This window comes from Odocoileus virginianus, chromosome 14 (assembly GCF_023699985.2).
Source record: "Odocoileus virginianus isolate 20LAN1187 ecotype Illinois chromosome 14, Ovbor_1.2, whole genome shotgun sequence".
Lineage (NCBI taxonomy): Eukaryota > Metazoa > Chordata > Mammalia > Artiodactyla > Cervidae > Odocoileus > Odocoileus virginianus.
Window position 1 is genome coordinate 6,020,815 of NC_069687.1, and position 21,028 is coordinate 6,041,842.

Consider the following 21,028-nt stretch of genomic DNA (forward strand, 5'->3'; position numbering starts at 1 on the left):
ACCACAGTTCAAAAGTATCAATTCATCGGCACTCAGCCTTCTTTATAGTCCAACTCTCACATCCATACATGACTACTGGAAAAACCATAGTTTTGACTAGATGGATCTTTGTAGACAAAGTAATGTCTCTGCTTTTTAATTTACTGTCTAAGTTGGTCATAGCTTTTCTTCCAAGGAGCAAGCGTCTTTTAATTTCATGGCTGCAGTCACCATCTGCAGTGACTTTGGAGCCCAAGAAAATAAAGTCTGTCACTGTTTCCCTTGTTTCCCCATCTGTTTGCCACGAAGTGATGGGACCAGATGCCACGATCTTCATTGTTTGATCCTTCGTCTCAAGGAGTGCCTTGGCTTTTGCCTCATGGTCATACAGGGCCTGCTGCAGATTCAGCCATTATATCCATATTCACAGCAAGCAGATGGACTGGCAGGGGGGAGCTTCTGTGAGTTGCATCTGCTCCTCTTCCTTAGGGAATTAGAGGCTGACACAGAGGCCCGTTCTCTGCTGAGGCCAACTTCACTCACATCTGCCGCCGTTGCCACTCCCGGTCACGCAGGAGCCTGGGGAAGGAACGTGTGCAGTTCCAGCCTCCATAGAGGGAGACCCCCAGAGGAAAGGCGATGGGAAGGCCTTGACCTGCTGATCCCTGGAGTCCACCACTCTCTCGAAGTGCTGCCCTGCTCGCGTTGTCCTCACACACTGTCTACTGTTGCCATCTTGTCTGAGGCCAGGATTGATAAGAAGAGCTTTTAGGTTAGTAGACAATAATTGCCTCCAACGCACATAAATTACCAGGCTCCAGGATTCTTTCCCTTTAAGTGTACAGGTGCGTGCTGTTTCACGCATGGAGTGGTGGTCAGCTCGGCCGCCAGAAGGCTCCTACGCGGCCATTCAGAGGCAAGTTGTTAAACTGGCGAGGCTGCTGTTTAGGTGGGAAATATGTCGCGTTTACCAGCGAACTCTTGGCTGGTGTTAACAGAGTGTGTGTAAGAGAACTTCATAGGTTCTGCTCAGCCCCTGCTTTTGCTGCAGAAAACCCACTCAGCCTTGTATCCTCGTAGGCTACAGTATGGGCTTCCTTCCGTAGTGGCCCAGATAGTAAAGAACCCACCTGCCATGCAGGAAACCTGGGTTCGATCAGTGGGTTGGGCAGATCCCCTGGAGAAGGAAATGGCAACCCACTCCAGTGTTCTTGCCTGGAGAGTCTCTTGGACGGAGGAGCCTGGTGGGATAGTCCATGGGGTCGCAAGGAGTCGGACACGACCTAGTGACTACCACTACTGTTACTCCTACGAGCCTGCCCTGTTCTGTGAGTCCAGATCACATCATGACATGGGGGTGAGAATGAAGGAGAAACCAGAAAGAAAGGCTTATGCAGATAATATGTATCTATATGAATTAAGTAATCATCCATTAATGCAAAATTTAAGAGTTATCGTTCTGGAGACAATTTTACATTTATATCTGAATTTGATCAGTGATCATCTAAAAGCAACATTTTCTATAAGCAAAGGCTCCATCTGGGAGCATTTTGGCAGCTCTCAAGTTTGATCCCCTTATTCAGTAATCCAAACTTTATCAGATTTGCTTGTCCAGAAGCTGTCAAACCTGGGAGACTGACTTGCTGTAAGAAAACTGCAAGAGAATGACATAAAACTTCAGGCTGCTAATCTGTTAACTAAGTCGAATTGGAGGATTTCGATTTTCCATTTCTCTTGGAAACGCCTGAGTGGTTGCTATTTGCCTTTAGAATGAAACGTATGCACACCGGATAGTAGGAACTCTATAATCTGGAGAGAGTACATTTAAACATTATCTTTAGAAGTTACTGGGAAACCTGTCCTCCCTGAAATATTTCTTTAGAAGTGACTGGGATAACTGTCCTCTCTAAAATGTTTCTTTGATGTCACACTGTGTACGTATTGTCTTCCCATCCCTACCCTGGTCCTAGTTCACCTGTTACTGCAGGTCCTCTGAAATCCCACTGTCTCTTCAGGTGTGAGTGTCTGGGGTTGGCCTGACCTCATCTCTTCTCCATCTCCTTCCATCTCTCAGCTGGAACACACCACTCAGCATCAGCTTTATCCAAGTTCATTTTCTAGTCCTCTTACTCCAGGGTTCATCTCCCTCCCCTAATCACTCTGTGAGTGGACGGGTGTCTTTGCTTTGATTTAAATAATGACACCACACCTCCCACCTTTAGTTTGAATAGCAAAGCACCCCCCTTCCTGCTTGAAGCTCATCCTCATTAGCATTAGCCATTATTCAATCCATTATTCAATTCTCAGTTCTGCTCTCCATTTGAATTGTTTCTTTGTTCTGGCGGTATTCGGGTTTAGTCATCTACTTTTTATCTGACATTAGTTTCTCCAATGGTAGCCTACAACACATTCACTGGGAGAGACTTAGGTTAAAAATAATGATAATCTGCTGACTCTCCCAAGTGGGCTTTGGGCACGTAGGCATCTTTTTAAAGCATCGGGTATTTCTAACGCACAGCCCATTTCAGGACGGAGGTGCAGCGGGCTCTGGTGAGAAAAGGACCTTATTGAAGTTTATCTCGCCTTTCCAATTGCGGACAACAAAATCAGGAGATATATTTGTACGGTACTTATCATCAACAGCGTGCTTTAAAATACACATTTCTGGTTCTCTAAATAGAGCATGGGTTGTGCATGAAATTTGCATTTATATAGTCTGGTGATGTTTTTATTAGATTCATTATGGTTGTAAGAGATGGAAAGAGACCAGTACAGAACTGGGTATAATTTATGTACATTATCAAATGGGAGAGACACAAAGGTTAAGAAGGGTGGAATTCAATCTGTGGTTGATGGAGCCATAAATAAACTGGTTTTGCTTTAAAGAATGATGTCATCAGACAGTTGTGTCTCCCGGGGAAGCTGGTCTGCACAGGTAGTGTCTGTCTGCCTGAACATTGGTCTCTGCAGGGAGTAGCCCTGGATTTGGAGAATCTGAAGAGCGATCTTGTTAGTAATACAAACTCTGCCAACCGTGGGAGGCTGATCTTCTCTGACAAGAGTGAAGTTGCTCAGTTGTGTCCAACTCTTTGAGATCCCATGGACTGTAGCCTACCAGGTTCCTCTGTCCATGGGATTTTCCAGGCAAGGGTACTGGAGTGGGTTGTCCTTTCCTTCTCTAGGGGATCTTACCAACCCAGGGATCGAACCTGGGTCTCCCACATTGCAGGCAGACGCTTTACCATCTGAGCCACCAGGGAAGCTCTGACAAAAGTGGAAAGAATCATGTTTAAACCCATAAAGCTAATTTGTTAATTTATCCTGAGGAATATGCCTATCAGGTAGACCAGTTCGTTGTATGAAATCTTCTCTCACAGTCTCTTCCTGTAGCAAGAAGGGCCCTGATCCAAAGCTCACCTGTGAGCATGGTGACTGCAGAGCTGGAGTGGGGATTTGTGTGTTTAAGGCAAAGTTTCTTGACTTCCTCCATTACTTCTCTCTCAAAGGAGGCTTTTTAGATGTTTTTTCCCCTAACCCACCCCCACGAAACTTTAACACCACAGGTATATTGCATAGCTATTTATATGATGTATGCTACGTGTCCTGCACTGAAAACTAATTTTTTTGCTTTCCCCAAAAATTAATGCTTGTCCATTTGGGGATGATATGGCCCCCACTGAGAATGTATATCTAAGGACTATATTCTCTGCAGCCCAAACTGTGTGTCTCCCCTAGAAGGATCCTGATGGCTCAGAGCTGCCCTGGAAGGATCCTGATGGCTCAGAGCTGCCCTGGAAGGATCCTGATGGCTCAGGGCTGCCCTGGAAGGATCCTGATGGCTCAGGGCTGCCCTGGAAGGATCCTGATGGCTCAGGGCTGCCCTGGTGGCCCCAACGGTAGAGAATCCCCCTGCAATGTGGAGACCAAGGTTTGATCCCTGGGTCAGGAAGATTCCCTGGAGAAGGGAATGGCTACCCACTCCAGTATTCTTGCCTGGAGAATCCCATGGACAGAGGAGCCTGGTGGTCACAAAGAGTTGGACATGACTGAGTGACTAACTCTTTCTCTAGAGGGGTCTAGCAGCTAGGTGGGCCAGTTGCTGGACCCCATTGGCAAGATGCCTTCTCTTCTGGACAGCACTGCTTTCCTCAGAGACTGGCCTCTGTCTCTGTTTCCAAAATTAGAATCTTCACCACCCACTCACCTCCCTCCTTTTTTACACCTATAATGTTTAGTGGCTTGCGTTCACCGAACGGATCAGAACCAAATCTGGCCAGAACTGCATTGTCTTTCAGGTGGTGAATCATATATCTGTATTCTTTTCAGGTTAACTGTGTTGGGGCAGTTTTGAATTCAGATTCTTCATGTCTGGCTTAGGTATTATTTGCAGGAATTTACCGAAGGTATATGTCAAAGCATAACCCTGCTATTAAGGATGAAACCTCACAAAGCAATTACAAAGCTTTCTCCCCAAATACTAAGAGCCAAAAATGGGGTGGATTGATCCAAGGCAAAAAGTCATATTTAAAGTTAAGCTCAGTGAGGACGAGAATCTTTACCTTTTTAGTTCACTTAAAATTATAGTCCCTGCACCATAAGCATTTTCTTTCACATAGTAGACCCTCAATAATATGTGTCAAATTAAAAAAAAAGATATTTTTATTCAGTATATGAATTAATATTATTCTAATTCTGATGTAGTGAATCATGTGGATATGGGGGATTATATTCATTCATTTAAAGATATGGGCTTCCCAGCTGGTGCCAGTGGTAAAGAGCTCACCTGCCAATGCAGGAATGTGAGAGACGTGGGTTCGATCCCTGGGTGGGGAAGATCCCCTGAAAGAGAGCACGGCAACCTATTCCAGCCTTCATGCCTGGAGAATCCCATGGACAGAGGAGCCTGGCAGGCTGCAGTCCATAGGGTCGCAAAGAGCAGGACATGACTGAAATTTAGTTCACTTAAAATTATATAAACATTTTCTTGGCATGTATGCAGCACATTTAAAGAGTATATGCCAAGTGCACATTACGGCAGACCCTACATGAATTCCCCAATCATACTCAAGGGAATAAGGCAGACGGGATCCCTGCCCTTGGGGTGCAAGGCTGGAGAGGCAGGCAGTAAGCGGATGAGTAAATACAAACTGTTACCTTTGGGGGAGGAAATGACGTCACAGGAGGTAGCAGGTACGCGGCTGCTTCAGTCGTGTCTGACTCTTTGCAACCCATGGTCTGTAGCTCGCCAGGCTCCTCTGTCCATGGGATTTCCCAGGCAAGATTGCTGGAGCAGGTTGCCATTTCCTTCCCCAGCGGATCTTCCCCCTCAGGGGTCAAACCTGCATCTCCCGCTTGGCAGGAGAATTTTTTTACCACTGAGCCACCTGGGGAGCCTCATGATTTTATAGGAGAGTGTATTTACGTCTGCTATAGCTTCGTGGATCTTGAAATCGTTGACATACAAATCATGACACACAAAAAAACAGAGTAGTTGCCACCAAAAGGACTCGGTCCAGAATCAGTGTTCTACCACTGGCTGTTCCCCAGGCAGTTCATTTACATTCTCTCAAAGCAGCTCCTCATCTGTCAAGTGGAGTTATGAATTCCTTCCTCCTAAGAATATTGGGAGAATCCGAAGATAAAATACATTTGAAAAAGATCTGTCAATCAAAATCATGCACATTCTTTCTTTATAAAAATATAAGGATTTTACTTGTGATAACGTGAAAAAGGCCATACATTGTAAATCAACTACATTTCAATTTTTAAAAATGGAAAAAGACTCAATAGTGTGCTGGGGAATGGTGAAATTGAGTGAAGGGCAGTCAAAAGGCACAGACTTCCAGTTATAAAATAATGAGTACCAAAGAGGTAAGTACTGGAGAAGGGAATGGACTCCCTTCTTTCTTGCCTGGAGAACTCCATGGACAGAGGAGCCTGGTGGGCTACAGTCCTTGGGGTCACAAAGAGTCGGAGACACGACTAAAGCAACTTAGCACATATACACAATGTCTATTCTCTGGTTGAAATTGTCCAGAAGTCAGAGTCAGGTCTCAGTGGTTAAAATTCGAGTTTTCCTTCCTTCAGTACCCACGCCTCAGGAAAATACACAGAAGGAGAGGAAAGAAAGTGGTGAGAAACCGGGAGCACACTCGAGGGAGACACTACTCTCAAGGACATTTCAGCCTTTTATCCTCTTAAAAGGCAAGCTGCTGCCAGGCATGCCCTCACATAATTAGTATCATTAATGAAACATCTAGTTTCGTTTGCAGAAGGAAATTTTTTTGTTTTCCAGTTCTCAGAAGGTTTCAGTTTTGCATCCAAGCAGTTACTTATCTTTTTAATCACAGCATGACTTGATGGAATATTTTTTGGTCTGACTAAGAAGGGCAGTTCAGAGTAGACCTTGAGAATCACAGCGTTCATTGTTTTTTGCCCTGTTTTTGGAGTCTGTGACTGTTTGCACAGGACTTGGCAAATCCATCACTTCTGAATGAATGCATTTGCTCATGTCAGGTTTAGGTCCACGCCCAGGATGGGCTGTGCTAAACCTGTCCTGTTACTGCCCTTGACACTCAGCCCTTTGCTGTCATGGTGCATCTGGTGTCTACATTTAGGTCCATTTAACTTAACCTCATAAGGTGTCTTCTTCATTCATCATTGGCAGGGTATATTATGCTTCGTTTGCTTAGCTCTAATTTATCTCCTATGGTGTAGATTCGAAGTGGCGTCACAAGCAGGTTGTAATGTAAGTTGCCAATGGGATAGCAAAGGAAATGTACCCTGAGTAACCATGAAAGGCCTGCCTCCCTTCTCATGCACTGTCAGCTGAAGAGACGTACTTATCTTGCATGAAGTGATGTATCATTTCATCTTAAACCGAGCTGCACAAATTGGAGTGTCTGAGAGCCTTGGTCATGTGGTCGTTGACTGAATCTGAACATCTGTTGGCTCTTCAATTTTTAAATGAATGGATGTGTCCCCTATAAAATGGTAGTAAGCAAAGAGAATTATGTAGTGTTTAAATGAAGCTAAAGTTCATTGATCCAGATTAATTAGAGAGATGATCTAAGTTAATGGAAAATAAAGTGTGTGCGGATATCTTTTGTTTTCACTTTTATGTCTACTGAAATCCCCAGAATTAGGCAAATTATACATTGCTTGGTGCAAATCCTTAAGGGAGCTGATTCAAGGCTAATAAAATTTCAGTTTTAAGTAGTATATAGTTACATGTTTCTAAAGTTTTGAAATGCGTGAGACACAACACTTAGAGCGTGTTCTTCTATTGTGTATATGTCATTACACATGAGGCAGAGGGGCCAGGAGGACACAGAAGTCAGCGTCTGTTAAGCCTGTTGGACAATCCAGGACCACTTGGTCCCCTGGGGTTCTGAAAGACCCTGGGGTTCTGAAAGAGTGGAACCTCTTTAGAACAATTAACCTTCGTTCAACTTTCTGGACTCACAGAGAACAAGGAGATAGTGGCTTCTGTTGGGTATTGGTAAACATGTGAAGTTCAATTAATGACTGATTGGCTGACCAAGTGTCAGATGTAGTCATCTAGATGTCACCGAGCCAGCAGGCTGTGGTGCAGAAGGCGATCTGGACCAGACAGAAACTGTCTATAATAAAAGTGCTTCGTGGTTAAGAATCTGCCTGCCCGTGCAGGAGACTCGTGTCCGATCCCTGGTCCTGGAAGATGCCACGGGCCTCAGAGCACCTAAGCCCGTGCACCACAACTCCTGAGCCCGTGATCCAGGACCCTCGAGCTGCAGCTGCTGAGCCCCCTAGAGCCCGCCCACTGCAACTAGAGAACGCCTCTGCAGTAACGAAGACCAGCACAGCAACGTTAATTAACTCATTAATTAATTATAAAAAGGAAAGTCTGGACAATATTTTTTTTTTTACAAAGTGCTTTGTAATCACATGTGAACTCCCAGTCCAGGTCTGTGAAACACAGGGAGTGGGGAGGAAACTGTCGGCGAGCCTTGCTTTGCAGAAATGACCTGCAGAATAATCTGCCGAATAATTGGCAGAAGACAGAAATGACTGTGCCCACTCTGGGGACTGGAGATGGATTGCGAGTTGTGGAAGTAGCGGGTCCCTCCCTCCGTAGAGTTTCTTTGGTTGCTTGTTTCCTCCCGTGGTGGAGAGGAACTAAGCTCGGAAAGTTAAAATTCTTCCACGAGCTTGCAATCAGGGACAAACTGGATGAGAGAACATACGTGCAAAGCGATGTGAGCTATGGATCTCGTGGAGGGAGGCTTCAGCAGTCTCCTTCCACTGAGTTCTAAATATTGGAAACTCAATGTTCGGGCTTCTTTTCACTATTCTAAACTATTAATCAAGCCAGCTTTCTCCCCATCAGTTTCAAATTTGCAGCCCCTGAGCTGAGACGTCCAAGTCTGGGTTTCTGCCTGGTGAAGTCAGCTTTCCCTTCTTCTAGGGAAGACATGTTTTCAATGACTTAATTGTGGGAGGAACTTTCTATCAAGATCTTGAGTCTCTTCTTATTGGCTTGTAATGAGCTGAATGAGGAAGTGACTCTCAAACACCTGTGCAATTTTACTTAGCTGTGATACTGAACTTGAACCCTGAGAAGATTCTTTAGCCTTAGCCCTTTATCCCAAATATAGCTGAAAAAGTAGCATAATTCAAAAGTGATGTATGCAGTCTTAAAAACTGTGTGCTATTCAAAAAGACTACAGCTCTAATAGAAAAGAGAATAATGAAAATAATCACCATTGCCAACAGTACTATCTATTTCTAGTGCCCTTTTCCATAGGAAATCAAATTGCATTTGACACCCAGTTTTTAATTCTAGTTGAACAAACCAAAGCCTATTAACAACCATTGTTGAGGTGGTTCATCTTTCAGTTTTCTTCTGAACTTTCTGTCTTAGCTCAGGCTGCCATAACAAAACACCAGAGGTGGCAGGCGGGGGGTGGGGGGGGAAGCGGGGCTACCAACAGGAGATACTCACTGCTCACATTTCTGGAGGCTGGCAAGTCTGAGACCAAGGTGCTCGATGATTCACTTCCTGTGAGGGCCCTCTTCCTGGTGGACAGCCCCCTTTCTCTCATGGCAGAAAGACAGAGTCTCTTCCTTTCCTTAATAAAGACACCAATCTCATCATAAAGGTGGACATTCATGACCTCATCTAAACCAAATTCTCTCCCAAGGGCCCCAGCCCCTAAGACCGTCACACTGGGGGTAGGGCTTCAGTGTATGCCTGTGGGAAGGACCCCCCACCCCCAGTACATGCTTTCAGCCCATAATACTTTCTAACTCTCACAATGCTCATGCTCAGTCATGTGTGACTGTGACCCGATGGAACACACCCTGCCACGCTCCTCTGTTCTTGAGATTGTCCAGGCAAGAATACTGGAGTGGGTTGCCATTTCCTTCTCCAGGGGATCGTCCCGTACCAGGAACCAAACCCATGTCTGCCTGCATTGCAGGCAGATGCTTTACCACTGAGCTGCCAGGGAAGCCCTTTCTGACTCTACTCCTCCTCATCTGGAGGGATGTTAAATTAGAAGAAGATTCCAACACGTGATCTGAAAGTCACTGGATGTTATTAGTCAAAGCACTGCATGTCTGGTCTGCTCTAAAAGATTGAGGCAAGGAGCCGAGTCCCTGGAAAAGACCCTGATGCCAGGAAAGATTGAGGGCAGGAGGAGAAGGGGGCGGGGATGAAATGATTGGATGGCTCCTCGGATGGATCACCGAGGATGTGAATTTGAGCAAACTCTGGGAGATAGTGGAGGACAAAGGAGGCTGATCTTCTACAGTCTATGGGGTTGCAAAGAGCCGGACACGACTTAGCAACCAAACTACAAGAGACTGATAAAAAGCAGAGATCCTGAGGCCAGGGCAGAGAGCAAATGTAATTCTTTGGGGGTTGTAGGAAATACCAAGGAGATGGGATGGGGATTCTCTACAGTCGTGTTTGAGAGCTCATTTAAGGGAGATTGTATCTGATCATTTTCTCTCCCAAGCGAGAGCATTGTTTTATTTAAGCCAAATTTGCTGCATACGAGATGCAGCGAGCTTGCTGAATATTCATTTGCAGCTCTGTTCATCAAGTTTATAATTCCTTTTATTTTCCTTTGACTTATAATTGGTGTTTTTGCATATTTATGATCTGTTTGTTTTAAGCTGAGGACCTGCTTTAAATTCTGTGATGCCTTTCTCCCCCGGCCCTGGGCAGTTCACTCACAGAGAAACCATGGCTTTGAGGGATGGGGCTTCCCCAGTACCAGGAGCCTCACCCCACTCTCTGCTGGCATAGACACCGACTGCTGACCTCTGTGAACCCTGAGGTTCGCTGCCCTGAACCTAAGATAAGAATGAGAGTACTGAGCAATTTTAAAACTCTTTAAAACAGTCACAGAGGACCTGAATGGTCACCAAATCCTTGTGATAATTTCTCAGATGTTTGAAGACAGTGAGCCCCCTTCCTTAAATGTCCTTTTCCCAGGTGAAATAACCCTGCATGGGAATTAAAGACACAGACGTAGATAAAATAGATTAACTAATGAGAACCTACTGAATGGGACAGGGGACTCTACTCAGTACTCTGTGCTGACTTACATGGGAAGGGAATCCAAAGAAGAAGGGATATGTCTATGCATATAGCTGATTCGGGCTGCGCAGGTGGCTCAGTGGTTAAGAATCAGCCTGCCAATGGAGAAGACGTGGGTTCGATCCCTGGGTCGGGAAGATCCCCTGGAAGAGGAAATGGCAACCCACTGCAGTATTCTTGCCTGCAGAATCCCATGGACAGATGAGCCTGGTGGGCTACAGTCTATGGAATCTAAGAAGCGGACACAACTTAGCAACTAAACAGCAACAAATAGCTAATTCATTTTGCTATGCGGCAGAAGCTAACACAACACTGTAAAGCAACCTTACTCCAATAAAAGTTAATTTATCAGAAAGGAAGAACACTGCTCAGCTCATTCTTCTTTGGTCACCTGACCCAGTTAGAAACAGCCTCACTTCTGTTACTTTCCTCTGAGAGCACATGGACGCACCGACAACTCCAGCATCACAATCAGGTACTCCGTGGACCACAGTGTGGTCTCCAAACTGCAGCCACTTAAAAGGACCTTAAATGATGGAGGCACTTTATAGCATCAAATGCAAATGCTCTGTAAAGGAAACCCATGTTAGCTGCTTTCAGCGCTTACACAGGTCTCTTTGGAAATTCTTCAGAATCACCTTCCCCGCACCCAAGTAGAGAGTTGAATTGCGTTGGGTGAACCTGTGCTGACTCGTTTCCTGGGGCCATGTTTTATTTAAGCCAAATTCGGTCTTATGGCAATGGTCCAGGGCAGTCCTTGAGAGCCTTCAGGAGCCTACCCTCTGGTCTCTGAATATGTTAGAACTCTGTTTCTTCACCTATAAGATGAAATAACAAGAGGGGCCACCCGCCTGGGTGTTTTACTCTATGGACTCTTGCAAGGATGAAATGAGGTATGTTTGGAAGATCAATGATGATGCTATGAAAGAACAGAACCAGTTTGCTGGTAGATACCAGCCTTCCCACCAGCACAGGACTGGTGGTTTATGCATCTCCTGAGAATCACAGACAAGTGCTGATGACTCCTGCCCTATACACATCAAGTGACGACCGGGATGTGGAAAGTGACAGAGGACCCGGCCTCTGTAACGAGTGCGGGGAGTCCAGTTTGCACAGGCTCTGGAGCATGGGTCACGCTCCATTTCAAGGCCTAGTTTGCGTCTTCAGGGAAAACCCAGACTGCTGTTATTACCTTAAACAATTTATTTTCTTCACGACATCCCTTGAGAGGCCAAGTTTCCCCTCCTATGAAGCAATCAGATCAAAGAAAGCATCAAGACAGTATGATGTTATGAAATAAATCCAACATTGTGGAAATAGGATTTTTTTACTCTGTCTTCTGCTTAACAGTCTTCTAGGAAACAAAATGCTGTGATATTAGTTTTGAAAAGAAAATCTCAACTGCATCACTTCCTTGTGCCCTAGGTTTCCTAGAGTCATAATATGAATGCCCCCTTTTGAAAGAAAAATGCTCTGGGACATCAATCACATTTGTAAATGTGTGTAGTTATTAAAATACCAGGACTAATTCTATTAACCTTAGAATACGGTACTTTGGGATGAAAGCAGGTATCAGGAAAATGCTTGTAATTTGATTAAATTTTCCATCAGAAGAGAAATGCCGTACTACTTGGCATTAAAATGCTTAGCTGTTTATTTTTAAGCATTTCCTTTGCATATCTGAATAAAAGTCCATAAATGCATTCTTTCCGGTTATCTGTAGCCATGGAGGGTTGGAATTGCATGTTGCTTGAAGCAGTGCCACATCCATTGCCCAGACTGATGAACACATGACCAAAAGAAGGCTTTCCCTAAGAACCTTGACATCGCAAAGCTGCCAGGGCACTGGGTCAGGCCGACAGTGTGGTAACAGAGACACCCCTTTCATACTCCCTGCTAGGGGAGCCCAGGGCACTGAGGACGGCTTCATTCAATTCCGTTGCTTCCATTTAGTTCTTGTTTTGGAAGAACTGACTTCCTAAAATGTTTGCGTCTTTGTTTGATGGCATTTTTAAGGAAAAAAAAGGAAGAAGCCCTCATAGATAAGCATGGTTATTATTATTATTATTTCCGCTGCAGCCAATAAGGAGAGAGACAGTTCTTCTAATTCTGGGCCATCTGGTTTGTGTTAGGGCTTCTTGTTCCTGCATCCTTTGGCTTACTGTTCTTCAAAGCAAACCCAGCAGTGACACAGTTTGCAGAATCTTTAGTGAAGTAAGAGATGGTCCTTTTGCAGAAGCAAAGGGTGACAGGGCTAAAGTAAGATCAGATCGTATGGACAGTTGAGTGTTCTTCCTGGGCAGGACAATTATAGGTTGTTTTCAATTTTTCTATATTTTCTGTTTCCCCCCAAATTTTTGTGATCCTGAATTGTTTTTATCAACAGAGGAACAAGTGATGTTCTTTAAAAGGTTCCTATATTCTTACATAAATACTCGATAGTGGGGAATATCCCTTCTCTAGGGTCAGTGAACACAGGTTCCAACCTGTGACGACAGTCCATGTCAGTCACCTGTTGGTGTCACAATAACGCTGTGTAAGAACCATGAAATCTCAGTGCCCACAGTAGTGGACTATGGGTTGGCTGCCTGTCTCTGTTCCAAGGGTACCTCATCTTTCTGGGACCAGTGGGCTGGTCAGGTCATGTTGTTTTCCTGATGAGATACAAAAGAGGCACCCCAAACATGCCAGACCTTCCCAACCTGGGCTGGATCTGGCTCTCAGTTACTCCCACCCACATTGCATTAGCTGTAGCAAATCATGTTTGTTGTTGTTCAGTCACTCAATCATATCTGACTCTTTGCAACCCCAGGGACTGCAGCACGCCAGGCCACCCTGTCCATCACCAATTCCCGGAGTCCACCCAAACTCATGTCCATCCTGTCGGTGATGCCATCCAACCATCTCATCCTCTGTCGTCCCTTTCTCCTCCCGCTTTCAATCTTTCCAAGCATCAGGGTCTTTTCTAATGAGTCGGATCTTTGCATCAGGTAGCCAAAGTATTGGAGTTTCAGCTTCAGCATCAGTCCTTCCAATGAATATTCAGGATTCATTCCCTTTGGGATTGAGTGGTTGGATCTCCTTGCAGTCCAAGTGACTCTCAAGAGTCTTCAATACCACAGTTCAAAAGCATCAATTCTTCAGGGCTCAGCCTTCTTCATGGTCCAACTCTCACATCCATACACGACTTACTGGAAAAACCATAGCTTTGAATATATGGACCTTTGTTGGCAAAGTAATGTCTCTGCTTTTCAATATGCTGTCTAGGTTCGTCGTAGCTTTTCTTCTAAGTGGATCACATGGCTGAGCCCAAAGATAAGGGAGGGCAGCAAAATCACCCGTGAGAGGGCACGGATCCAAGAAGCAGATGGGATCCAGTTTTGTTAAGTAAATAAAAATGTTAGTTTTGGTACAGAAATAAAATTAACCTTGGGCAGAGTCATCTCTTTGGAGACTGTTGCCCACGTACCTTGTGTTGTTGTGTTTGTGAACGATAAATGCTCACCGTATTGCGTGGCTCCTTGTGTCCTCAGATCCTGGCCAATGTGATCATCTTCATCTGCGGGAACCTGGCGGGGGCGTACCATAAGCACCTCATGGAGCTTGCCCTGCAGCAGACGTATCAGGACACGTGCAACTGCATCAAGTCCCGGATCAAGTTGGAATTTGAAAAACGTCAACAGGTAAAATACATGTTCGGTCTTACTCCCACGTTACCTGAGATGTTATTGGAATGATGTTGTCACTGCTAATGGCAAGGGTGCTCACAGGCATCCACTCACAGGCATCAGCAGGAAACCAGGGTAGCCAGCCGTCTGGTCATCCTGCCTGCCCAGCTTTGGGCTGTATGCCCAGTGGATTGAATCGTAAACCAAAGAGCAGAAATGGCATCTTCAGACTCAAACCCAGCCCCCACCCCCAGGATCACCCACATGCTGACAGCTACATCAGCCACCATCCACACATGGCTGGGGAAATTCAAATAATAATGATAATGATGATTGTTATAGTGACACTTGGTTAAGACACCCACTGTTGGTTACAGTACATTTGTCTGTGATAGTGTTTGTGGGCAGGGTTTGTCCCAGCTGAAATCTGCCTGTGCCATCAACAACACTTCGTATAGTGCCTGTTTTCCACCTGGGACGTTGAAATGGGATGAGATGATTAAATGAGATGAGATGCTTCAACTTGTCCTCGAGGGAGATGATTGGACTTGGGGAGGAGGGTCTGGTATCCCTACGAGTTGTGCTGTCAGGGGCTGTCCTACAGTCATTGCTGTGGGTGATACGTGGACACGTACATTAGGAGAATACACAGGCTCTGATGACACTGTAAAAATAAGAAATGGAGATAAAGCAGGGCTGTAAGGAGCAAAGCCACATGGTCTCCTCCAGGGTGGTGGCCAGCAGATGAAGCAGGCATGCTTTGGAGGGGAAACCAAGAGGGGGTCCTGTACTTGACACGTTTAACTTCAGGTCTCAGCAGAAGATCCATGTGAAAAGTTTTATTTTTGCCCTTGAGTTTTCAAATTTATCAGCAGGAACCCAGTAAAGATGATGGTTAGCGTGACTCTCTAGCGTGAAACCCACAGTCCCTTCTCTGAGTGCATTCATCAGTATTTGGCACATAATTGTGTCACTATCATTTCATTAAATTGTATTTAGTCCATTTTATATAATTTCATTAAAATGTATTATGGTGGTGAGAGCAAAAAAAATCCCTTAGATACTGATACTAGACTTCTATTTGTGTATGAACTGATGAATAGTAATTGTACTCCTTTTTGAAAACAGGGAGTTCTGTTTGTTCATCCAATAAATATTAATTGAGCACCTAGATTGTGGAGGGCATGAATCTAGGTATTGGAGTCTGGCTGGAAATATTGCTTTCTCACTGATATTAGCAAATCTCATGGTTTGTTTCAAAAACATTTTGTTTTGCAACATGTATAGCAAAAGTATTCAGTAATTACTGTTTACTTCTTTGGTCTCTATGTATATCAAATTCTGGATTGCATTAAGAGAAATAGACAGCTGTTAACATGGGACAGTTAACCAGTACCACTTCATATACTGTGCACTTATCCATGTTCAGTAATGGTTCAAATCTAGGTTCTAGAAAATTCTGTAGTTTCAACACACAGCGCTTAGTGTTCACAATTGTTCCCTCTACAGAGTTCAAGTGTTTTAGGGTAGACAGTTTCTCTTTCAAACAGTGGTGACAGGATAAGTTTGGTCCTGCCAGTCATATTTAACTTTCTTTTCCATCACCTTCACCAAGGTTAGGAAGAACTGAAATTCCAAGTCAGCGGATTACATAACCTAATATTTATAGTACCAGTTTGACAGAACACTAAGTCAGGCTGTTGACCTTTTCTATACTGCCTCTTTCCATGAAGAGACCTTGAGCGGCCAAGAGCAGGTGTCATCCCTTGTCATGTTGATCTGTGGGTCCGTGTGGTCAGAAAGGCATGCTCTGACCTTACATGGCTCCAGAACTAGACCAGTGAGGCACATCTCACGTTACAGGCTTTATGGGGCCATCGCAGGAGATACTATTAGGGCATCTATTTACAAATTCTGGAAAAAGAGTCAAGGATCTTTTTTTAAATATGTAAGGAGAAAAGGGACACTTGAAGAAAAAGAAGAACTTATACTTTGTTGTTGTTGTTCAGTCACTAAGTTGTGTCCAGCTCTTTGCAACCCCATGGACTGGAACGCCCCATCCCTCACTATCTCCTGAAGTTTGCCCAAGTTCATGTCTGCTGAGTCCGTGATGCTATCCGACCATCTCATCCTCTGCCACCCTCTTCTCCTTTTGCCCTCAGTCGTTCCCAGCATCCGGGTATTTTCCAACGAGTCAGCTGTTTGCATCAGGCAGCCAAAGTATTGGAGGTTTAGCTTCAGCATCAGTCCTTCCAGTGATGTTCATTTAATAAAATATAATTTGACACAATGTATGAATTTTGCTACCAAAGTTGGGAGTCAACTCTCAGGGTCTGAGGCCCAGAATGCAGTACTTTTGTTGAGATTTTGGAAAATATGCTTCACCCCATGCCACGCTTAGACCTTGGGGAAGAGGGCAGATGTCCTGTGAGTCCAGGATAACCCCCGCTAGGGGTTATCAACAGATAGTTGACATTACTGGGAAGGGTCTAGGGATTCTGCAGTCTTTTCAAAATTGCTCAGCTCTGTACTTTCTTTTGTTCAGATTTTGTGCCTTTTTTTCCCCTAGATGCAAATGAGGAAAATCTAGTGATCAAAACCATTTTTGAACAACATGGCTATTTGTACTCTGAGATTTGAGGAGAAGAAGGAATGAAAAATGTTGGCAGAGATTTTCGCAGTATTTGTGTTCTTGCCCTAAAAATGCCCTCATGGATAAACACTATTTTTTTTTTTCTTATTAAGTGAGAAACTTAATGCACTCAATTAGTATTGAAGCCGCCTTTGGGGCCTGAAAGTGGTGTGTTTTGACTTTTGTCTTAAGTTTCACATCCTGCAGTAAAAGTCATTTCTTGTGCACCATGTCAGTGCAATAGAGGCTCTTTATCAAACCTAAGTCAACAGAGGTGTTTCTCCCTGGAGTATGTAATAGACACTCAGGAATTGATGAGAGCTGGAGTCAGGGCAAAACAGAAACCCTCTCTCTTAACTGCCAGGGCAGTGGAAATAAATGTGGCCTCTGTAGGACTGAAAACTAAGTTTGCTTTTTCTATAGAGAGAAAATAAACACTCTTCAACTTATATGTCGTCTTTGTTTTCAAGTAATGTAATTGTGAGAATCTTTATGTGGCCTGCCTTCTTCTGGAAACACCCTGTGGACTGAATATGATACAATATGCCTCAGTGGAGAATGCTAGTCAAGTGAGGTGGGGACACTGTGTTTTTCCTGAATCTGTTCCCCACTCTGGGGGCTTAGTGAACCAGTAGGCTTCCTGTGTTTCCTTGGGGGCAAAATTGTGCAGATTTCAGTGGAACAAGCAAGTGGTCCTTTTGTGTTCATGGTTGGGTAGATAAAAAACGTACCCATCTTTATCCTGATATGATAGCCGGTAATATTATGGCATTACCAGATGTATTGCATAAATCATTTAAAATGCTAGGTAGAGTGTGTTGGAGTTGTTTCAGGTTTGGGATGCTAAACTGTGGTCCCTTTTCCTGAGGGAATGGAGAAAAGAAGGAATGGCATTTGTTTGAGTCCTCTTAATGTGCCAGGCTGTCTATTTAGTTCTTTCACATTAGTATCAGTTTCCTATTGCTATTGTAACAAATGACCAAAAGTCCAGTGACTTAAACAGAACAAATTCAGTATTGTATAGTTCTAGAGATCAGAGGTTCAAAATCAGTCTCGTGAGTTCTGTCAAGGTACTGGCAGGCTGGAGTCCTGGAGGCTCTGAGAGCAGAATCCAGTTGCCTTTTCAAGCTTCTGGAGATTTCCTGCATCCTTGGGTCCTAGCTGCTTCCTCCATCCTCAAATTCAGCAGCACAGATTCCAGTCTCTCTCTCCCCTCTCTCTGTGTCTCGTCTTTCTCTTCACCCCCTTCTCAGATCTCTGATTGTGCTCTTGCATCTTCTCCCTACTCTCATTATCCCTCCTGCCTCCCCGCCATATGGATAATCCAGGAAAATCTCCCCATCTCAAGGTGCTTAATTTAATTGTATCTTCGAAGTTCTGGGTTTGCGGTGTAAGGTAACATAGTCACGGGTTCTGGGGATTATTAGTCGAACAGGGTGCTTTTTACAGGTCCATTGTTCAGCCAACCAGCCCATCTTCTTAATATACTTATGAACTCTATGACTTAAGTCTCTTTTCCCACTTAAGTCCAAGTAACTGTCAAGTTACTTGTCCAAGACCACTCAGCTCTTAAGTGTGGATATTTCTGCCTCTCATGTTGGTTCTGCCTAAGGTTTTTGAAGTTATCTTTGAGAATAGAGATTTTTCTTAGCCATGAAGGACTTTTTAAGTTGACTATGTTGCTTACCATTACTAGTTAGATAAGAAAGCATAAAACATCATCAAACACTTATCCGACATCATTAGGTTATGCATTGCCATGGTAAGCACCATATTGCCCATGAGAATGTTAGAAATTCACATGAAAGATCATTCCCACAAGAAGCCACAGTGTTAAATCTGTCTGTGGCTGGATTTCTATTCTGTGGTGGACCCTGTAGGGAGACCACCTGAGTTGAATCCTGGTTATGTTTTCTTTTTGTATGACCTTGGTCAAATTCCCTCACTTCTCCATGTCTTAGTTCCTCTGATGGAAGTTGTTCTGCTTAATTTCTTACCAAATTTCAGAGTCTTTCTAGCATTCAAAATGGTGTCATGTTAAGAAAGTGATCATGAGCTGGTCTTGCATTGAATTATCATGACATAATACCCTCAGTTCAGTTCAGTTCAGCTGCTCAGTCATGTCCAACTCTTGGTCACCACATGTACTATAGCACGCCAGGCCTTCCTGTCCATCACCAACTCCCGGAATTTACCCAAACGCATGTCCATTGAGTCGGTGACACCATCCAACCATCTCATCCTCTCTCGTCCCTTTCTCCCCCTGCCTTCAAGCTTTCCTAGCATCAGGATTTTTTCAAATGAGTCAGCTCTCCACATCAGGTGGCCAAAGTATTGGAGCTTCAGCTTCAGCATCAGTCCTTCCAGTGAATATTGAGGACTGATTTCCTTTAGGATGGACTGGTTTGACTTCCTTGCAGTTCAAGGGACTCTCAAGAGTCTTCTCCAACACCACAGTTCAAAAACATCAATTCTTTGGTGCTCAGCTTTCTTTATCGTCAAACTGTCACATCCATACATGGCTCCTGGAAAAACCATAGCTTTGACTAGGTGGACCTTTGTTGGCAAAGCAATATCTAATGGCATAACGCCCTAACATTAAACAAATCAGCTGTCACCCTGGGCCAAACCATTGACCACACTGAGGCTGGAGAGAGAGATAGTTGCCAGCTATGCCATCTCCTGAGTACACTCCATAATAAGTTCTTTCTTCCTTGAAGCAAACAGATCGAACAGAGAAAAGTTCTGCTGTGTCTGCTAGAACATGTGATGGAGAGTCCTTCCAAACCCTTTTTTATCAGCCCCATGTCACTCCGTTGGGGAGTTTACTTTTCACCAGCAGAATGGATGGTGTGAAGCAATCACATAGCTGCCCACACTGCAGGACTTGCCATTTACCCCAGTTGTCTGCATCTGAGTTGGCACATGGAGTCCAGGGTGGAACATCTCACAGTATATGCCTCTTGATAAAAACCGAATTTGGTGAGCTCAAGAAGAGTTCAAGCTAGTGAGACTTTCTCACTTCAGTTCCTGAAGCATGAAAGCAGCAAGTTTTAGTAGAAATGTTACCCGTGACCTTTGGTTAGGATATGCGACTGGCAGAGACAGCAGAGAATGTTTTTCAGCTGCTCAGTCATGTCCGACCCTTTGAGACCCCATGGACTGCAGCACGCCAGGCTTCCCTGTCCTTCACCATCTCTTGGAGCTTGCTCAAACTCATGTCTATTGAGTCAGTGATGCCATCCAACCATCTCATCCTCTGTCATCCCCTTCTCCTGCCTTCGATCTTTCCCAGCATCAGGGTCTTTTCCAATGAGCAGAGGATGAGAAACGTAAAACATCACACGGTGTGTACAGTTTGGTTTGGATAGGCTGACCCCACCTGTGTCCTCAAAGATCTTTAATGAAACTTTCCTCCCAGCCCCACCCCCATCTACTTTTTATCCATTTTATTTAATAATCGATTGTATAGTTTTTCCTTTGGTATCTCCTCCTTGAAGAAGCTGTATAATTCTTGGTCACTGCTTCTTTCTGTGTCATTGTGACGAGTTGCCTACTTTTCTCTAGGCATCGTTCCCTTGATGGAGAGGACATAGTCCACTTTTTCTCAGCATTCTTAGTGAAAGCTCGAATGATGTACAAGATAGCACCTGTTTTACTCGGAAGTTGTAACAATGAAGGGTTGAGATTTCATTAAAAAGTTCTCTTCACGATGTTTACCATTTGAATGCATCGGAATGGAGTTCAAGAATTGCTTGCACAGTTTGCACTGCATTGTATCCTACTGAATGCTTCAGTTCTCACGAAGCTCAGATATTATGTCTCATTGAGAAATACCAGGGTAATATATTTCAGAATGTTGCAATGTATATTATGCCATAAGGTTTATGGGTACTTTTGATGAGAAATGAAAATGAATTCCAGAAAAAATAAGTAAGTCTCAAACCATCAAGCCCGAAATGTTTTCTGATGAGTCCTTTAGTTAGAATGGATGGGATTAGAACATATTTTCAAAGACTGCAACGAGGGCCATGCTGTGAATGTATACTCTGGCTCCTTTAAGGAGAAACCAACAATTCTACATCGATGATCAAGGGCAAAGAGGAGGAAGACAGCTGGAATCACTGTCAAATCTTGACACCTAATGAAGACTGCCACTGC

The 21,028-nt window shown here is 44.2% G+C and overlaps 1 protein-coding gene across 3 annotated transcripts in view; it reads left to right on the forward strand.

Moving 5' to 3' along the window:
• ADCY2 (adenylate cyclase 2) overlaps positions 1–21,028 on the forward strand; it is a 441,756-nt gene that overhangs the window by 209,384 nt on the left and 211,344 nt on the right. For all 3 annotated transcript variants that reach the window (XM_070476469.1, XM_070476467.1, XM_070476470.1), the window contains one exon: positions 14,101–14,250. In XM_070476469.1, the coding sequence (XP_070332570.1) occupies positions 14,101–14,250 (150 nt within the window). The remainder of the gene's footprint in view (positions 1–14,100; positions 14,251–21,028) is intronic.